The 6,995-nt window shown below is 31.8% G+C and overlaps 1 protein-coding gene across 1 annotated transcript; it reads left to right on the top strand.

Annotated features, from left to right (window-relative positions):
* Positions 1-532: 532 nt before the first annotated feature.
* Positions 533-2,898, top strand: LOC111616929 (venom metalloproteinase antarease-like TtrivMP_A; the record flags this gene model as incomplete). Its single annotated transcript, XM_023358281.1, has 10 exons — positions 533-690; positions 829-918; positions 994-1,120; positions 1,206-1,369; positions 1,478-1,546; positions 2,008-2,162; positions 2,229-2,281; positions 2,357-2,468; positions 2,542-2,712; positions 2,788-2,898. Coding segments are annotated over 10 exons (1,145 nt in total), but the record flags the coding sequence as incomplete, so codon positions are not given.
* Between the last annotated feature and the right edge of the window lie 4,097 nt (positions 2,899-6,995).

Here is a 6,995-nt window from a genome sequence, read left to right as displayed (position 1 = left end):
ACAGATGGCAACAAATCGTAACACATAACTTTTTAACTTTGTTCTAGTGTCATAATGTTTTTAAAACAAATAATTTTTAAATGGAGATTTTTTAAATCCTAATTTCAACAAAATTACTCACTTTATGTTTTCGTTATTACTAAAATGTTATATCGTAGCATAATTGGAAATTAGCAGACTTCCTAATGATTCTCCTATTTCAATTAACCTCCTATTTCAGTGACAGAAAAGTCGGGTAAAGGACAAAGAGGAATAATCTATTATTTCCTTGTACAGTTTCATTCAATAAAGCACATATTATTTCCAAATTTTCATTTTCGTTCTGTTTTTGTGATATTGTTTGTTTTTAATATGTGTTTATTTGTCGAAACACTTTGTTCTTCACACGTTCCAATGTATTTCTAAACGATAGATATTGCTATATCTGTTTCAGCATCTGTTGCCTTCACACTATTTACATACATCTGCAGTATTCTTTTAAAAATTTTGTCTTATTTCCTTAAATTCTTAAATTTATAATATTAATATACAGGTCGAGTTGATGTGGTGTTTCCATCCGTCGAAACATCGAGATCTGGAGTGAAGACGGTCAAATTCCGAGCTCTGAACGAAGACATAGAACTAAAATTAGAACCTGCTGGTGACATATTGGCCAAAAACTTCGCACTTGTTGATCAACAACCAAACTCCGTAAGCCATTTAAAACACTTATGAATAGCGTTAATCACATTTTCTCTAAGGTTATATTCTGTACGAAGTATTAGAATTAGAATTATATTTTTCGGATAAAAATAGTAACTTTATACTAAAATATTTAAATGCTTCAAGATCGACGTAGAAGACTTGAAAAGAAGAATTTACAGAGACAGCACTAATGGAGCCGCTCTTTTGATCGACGAAGATGGGCCTGTCACTATTGTAATTTTTATGATAATCGATATTTTTATAGCCTATAAAATTACATAGATTCTTAAACTTCTTGTATACTTTTAGCAAGGAATTGTAAATTCAAAATTTAGAATCGAACCGTATGAGTCGGGTAGAACCGTTAAAGATGGACAAGTACCACATAAGATTGTGGAAGTTATAAATGATAAAAAGTCCTTTCTGAATGACAGAGGTGAATATATTTAACACTTTTAACATTATTAATCGTTGGCAGCTGATATTTTTCAAATTCGATAATGTTTTGAACTTGTTTTCAGTCATGCACATGGATGTTAACGAAGAAATGGAAAAGGTTGCAACAATGGCCAGAGACGATCAGTGCATAGTTGTGGAATGTCTGGTTGTTACAGAAAGTGCTTTTACGAAACGATTCGAAACTACGAAAGCTTTAACGGAATACGTAACTGTCATGTATACTGGGGTAGGATATAAATTCTTAAATGTTTTTAAATTGAATAAAATAGTTCATAAAAGCTTAATTTTGAATTAAAATTTATAACTTTTTACGATTTTTCTTTTCTTAATTTAGGTTCAAAACCTAATTGACACATTAGAAATGGGAATACAAGTTCGTTTACTTGGGATTGAGCCATTTACGGTAATTTAAGAAGAAATATAATTTATCCATTAATTATATTTATTTATTGTGCTTCAATTTGAAAAAAAATTGTAGACCTATTAATTCCCACTGTTGTCTGTTTATTGTCTATCTGTCTCTGCTTCCTTAATCTCGAGAACGATGTTACATAAACGAAAGTCGATACTCGATACGGATAGCTTCGGGAGCAGGAAATCCTTCGAATAACTATATACAAACTTCCGGTGTAGACCGAAAGTCACGTGATTTCAATTCAAATATTTTCCCCAGAACAGAGTTACAAAGCTAACCGGCATGACTGTTGTTGCCAGGAAGAGTATGATGTACAGAGGCAAGACACTAATAATTTGAGACAGAAAGCGCATATATTAAACTAAATAAATAAAAAATATGAATAAAAATTGCACCCCGGCATTTTAACGATTTCATAATAAATAATAGCACATCATTTTTACCTATAGGAAGAAACGGAACCACCTTATATAGAAGAGAGTGCAATTCCTGGACACCCACAAAATCTTGATCCTTATGATTTAGTTAACCATATGGGAAAATATTACTGTAGTCATGCTACTGGTTTAGCTAAAGATGCTGATATGATCATGCTCCTTGTTACGTAAGTATTCTATTATATCGGTATGTACAGATCTGAGGTGGACTAATTTTAATATATATTATTTAGTCGAAAATTGGGCGAGTTACAAGATGATGGTACAGTTGCATTTACACTTGCGGGTAAACCTTTTCCCATTTACTTCTTATTCTTTCTATGTACAGTACAGTATACGATCAAATACATTTCTTTCGCAGGCATTGCATACGTAGGCACTGTTTGTAACGAATGTTACAAAGTTGGCATCTCTCTAGACGATTCAGAGTACAACGAAAGAGTTGATACAGTAGCTCATGAATCAACACATCTGTAAGTGATTTAAAACTTTATCAAATGCTGAAATAATATGAATTTGAGAAGAAATTATTGAAAAATATTTCAGACTTGGAAGTCTTCACGACGGCGAAAGATCCGATGAGGGAGGGCCTGCTGGAAATCCAGGAGCCTTAGATTGCCCAGAAACTGACGGTTATATAATGGGAGATCGGAGTGATATTGTTAACAGATATAAATTCTCCGAATGCTCGAAGAAATGCGTTAAATATGCATTATCGTAAGAATGATTTTAATTACCTAAATTTGAATAGTTTAGAAATAAATACTTTAATAACATAATTTTTTCTTAAAGGTTACCTGGAGCTTCTTGTGTATACAAAAGCTGTGGAATCTATTAATTCGTATTTAATAATATATTCGACATTCACCGAAATATTGCTTTAAACGACAAAGAAAATAGTGCATTTCAAATATTACATTAAATTACTTTTTAATTCAAAAATAATTTAAAACAAATAAAGTTATTCAAATGCAGTCATATTTTTCGTCTGGTTTATTTTTTATTCAATAAAATTATAAAATTGTTAACTGGCTTTTTCTAGTGAAGAGTATGGATTATGTGGCCTTTCTGGCACACAGTTGTGAGGTTTTTATGTCATTTTGAGTCATCTTATAGCCGAATATGATTACACTCGGAAAATATCTGAGAAAAGTGGGTTAGGTTAGGTTAGGTTAGGTTAGGTTAGGTTAGGTTAAGTTATAATATAGATTGGCCTATAGCATATTAACTTGCTTAAATATTATAAGGTGTGACTGCAGCAATATCAGTTTTTATGATTGATGACCGCCGTATTTTATTTTACATTACTTCAACTAAAAATTATGTTTAATAAACGAACAAATACAGAAAGAAGTGCAAAACAAAATAAGCTTTCTGCTACAGAACGTGGAAAACAGAGTGCGGGAAGATTTATCGCCTCCTGAAAGTTGAGGTGAGCACAGTATGAAATTCACATTACTTGACACACCCCTCATTTCGATATCTCTTGAGATGTCGAAATGTAGTCCTATGTTTCAGGTATTACGAGTATTTAATATGCAAGAACTTTTTATATATATATTGCAGTCAGTCACATAACATCGAACTTCTGAATTTGACAATCTTTTCTGTTCCCAAAGCTTTCGTAAAATGTCAGCAATATTCTCATTTGTACTCATATGTTAAATTTAAACTTCCTTGTTTCAAGATAGGTCTTTGATGTAGTGATATCTGATATCAATATGCTTTCACTCTGAATTCTCAAAAGTTTTTATGTGAGAAATCGCACTCGTGTTGTCAAGTTTGAAGATTGCGATATTACACTTACCAAATTCGAATAAAATATTTTTCAAATTCATTAATTCTTGAGTTTCGATGCTAGCTGAAATATATTCACCATTCATGGATGAAAGCCACACATTTCTGTTTTCTGGAGTACCATGCAATGTATTTCCAACATGAAAACCAATCATTCTGCACACACCTTTTTAGTTTTCGTATCTCTTCCCTAATCAGTATCACTCGTGCCTATTACACCGTCTAAATCTTTCGTAAAACGAAGTGTAAGATCTGAGATGTCTCGAGCGACTAAAAACCTGTCCAGTGACGTGACGTGAAAAGGTAACAGACAGATAGCAGAATTGACAGACAGCAAAATTATCTTCGAATTTATAATATTAGTGTGGATTAATATGAATTTCTGCTATAATGGGTACGCGAGTTTGAGCTCTTTCTTGAAGTGGTACGCAGGAAAAACTAATTGGGACTTACTAATTTAGACAAACAAGATTATTATCCTCACAGAACTTGAAAAGAATTATCCCTCTGTTATAAACTGTAAGATCTTTCGAAACTCTTAGAGCAATTTAGCGGACACACGTAAAACATGACAAATAGTAAGGATTTCCCATTCTAGCGTTAAAATCTGCGCATAAAATCAAGTTAGTTCCATGTAGCAAGTAATCATCAATAATCAACAAAGTATTTTTGAAATCCTCGTCATAATTACTGTCGGGCGGGATATAGGACCCTATTAGTTTGATATCGGTTAACTCTTCACTGTCTGTTTGTAAAATCAATATAAAACGAGTCCAAAATATCAATTTAACCTTAGAGATTACAACTGATCTGAGTCCGACAATTAAGCCTCCACTGGGTGTTCCGAGTCCCTCGCAACTATCAGCTATTTAATGATAAATTTTATAATCATCAGAAAAACTTGATTCAATTGCCGAATATGTGTGCCATGTTTCAATGGCCGAATATGTGTGCCATGTTTCCACCATATAGAATATATCAATATTATGTATCAAGTTCCAGAAGTTAGGAAAACAGTATTTATTATGTAAGCCTGCAATATTGTAGAAAAGAAGTTTCACATTATCATCTTTGTTCAAATATCGGACTTTATATTGGTCATCTTTGTCGTTTACATTATCGTTTTGTTTGTCATTATAAACAATATTCCTAAAAAAACATTGTTCTCTGTCTGGAAAATTTTACCATTGTAATTACATGCAAATATTTTGTCATCTATGAATAATATGTTATATCGTAATTTAATAATCTTGGCTCCTTTAAACGCATTTCTTCACCGTATAGCCTTAATTTGCTTCTGATTAATCTGGTATTCCTTAATTATTCGTCATTAATGAATATATTTGAACCTTTTAAACTATTAATATCTTTATAAATTTTAAATTTATATTAGAAATTAACCAACTCACAAATAATCGGTCTTTTCGTATTCGGTTTAAATTTTCCAACTCTAAAAGCATGTTTAATATCGACATCTGCAGTCTTTAAATTATCGTTTAAAAGTTTTTGAGCCTTAACTAAACTATCGTCAATTTTATCATTATCTTCCAAACCTGAGATTACGATGTTGTTCTTTCTTTCTTTATCCAGTCTCATTAACTTTTCACGGAAATTATTGTATATTATACCTAGTTCTGTATTTGATTTGGCATTTTTAACATAGCCTTTTTTTCCGTCATCTTCAAGAGCAGAGAGTCTAGAGTCAACATCATAAAAATTGATATTGCTGCAGTCACATCATATAATATTTAAGCAAGTTAATATGCAATAGCCCAATTTATGTTATAGCTAATAGATAGAAATTCGATTAGAATGCTTATGTTCATTCCCTTTCTCTTAAATGCTGGTCTAATGACTGGAATATCATATGACGATGAAACACAATTTTCGTACCAATATTGCGTGGGTTGTCACGATTTCTATTTTAAAAGTTATTCTTAATATTAGGAATTTGTGTCTTTTACTGTAATTGTGAGAATCGAACAAAATAAAGGAAAACAACCTGATGATGATCTCATGAAAAGTTGATATATATCAACTTTCTGATTCAGATTATCAACTTACGCTTTCTCATCACTGATAGTGACGCATTTAAACATCTTTCTCTCGGTTTGAATTATTTCTGTGAATTTGCATCTTTGAATAAGACGAAGAACAGCACATTTTAGTCGGTCGTCGCTCGTTTTTCTAGTCGTTAAGAATTGTTTGTTCCTTTCTATCCAGTCATTGGAATTTGTGTTTATGTGCTTCATTTTCATTTTTGCTTGAGTGTTTCCAACGTGAGAAATATTTGTCAGGATTCATAAAGTGTTATTGTCAACCTCAAACCCATCAAAATCACGAGTAGTAGGCGTAACCGACTTTTCTCAGATATTTCCCGAGCGTAATCATATTCGGCTATAAGAAGGCTCAAAAGAACATAGAAACCTCACAACTGTGTGCCAGAAAGGCCACATAATCCATACTCTTCACTAGAAGAAGCCAGTTAACTATTTTACAATTTTATTGAGAAAAAAGAAAGCAGACGACAAATATGACTGCATTTGAATAACTTTATTTGTTTTAAATTATTTTTGAATTAAAAAGTAATTTAATGTAATATCTCGTTTTTAGCCTGTAATAAATTTAAACTTGTGTTATTTTAGTTTACATCCCATATTGTTGATTTATCTGCATAGAAATGAGACATAGTGCGCCAGTTAACTATTTTACAATTTTATTGAAAAAAAGCCAGACGACAAATATGACTGCATTTGAATAACTTTATTTGTTTTAAATTATTTTTGAATNAAATATAAATTTATGTAAATCAGACCAAGTCATCATTTTAGCAAAGTCTTCGAATGCAACCAGCCATTTATCGATAGAACAATATTCACTACCATCGAAAGGTTTGATTACGTTTTTCACGTCATGAAAGTTAATGGAAAGTTTAGTCATATCCGAAACATGCAGACAATTATTGCTAGGTGGATCATCGGCAACAGTTTGAACTTCTAATACATCTTCGTCTTCGGTATCAACATCTGCCAAGATCAGATTTGATTGCAATGATTTCAAATCAGAAAGAGAAAGAACAAGCCTTTCGACGATTTCGTCTTTATTACTGTCATATTGAACATTTAATAAGTTGCACAAAACAACTAGGTCGTTTAATCGAAAGTTCTCATTAATATATTGCACTTTCTTTTTTAAGTTTTCGT

The sequence above is a fragment of the Centruroides sculpturatus genome, unplaced genomic scaffold (genome assembly GCF_000671375.1).
Source record: "Centruroides sculpturatus isolate CEXI.00-Female unplaced genomic scaffold, Cexi_2.0 scaffold4309, whole genome shotgun sequence".
Lineage (NCBI taxonomy): Eukaryota > Metazoa > Arthropoda > Arachnida > Scorpiones > Buthidae > Centruroides > Centruroides sculpturatus.
This window is presented reverse-complemented; position numbering and strand designations above follow the sequence as displayed.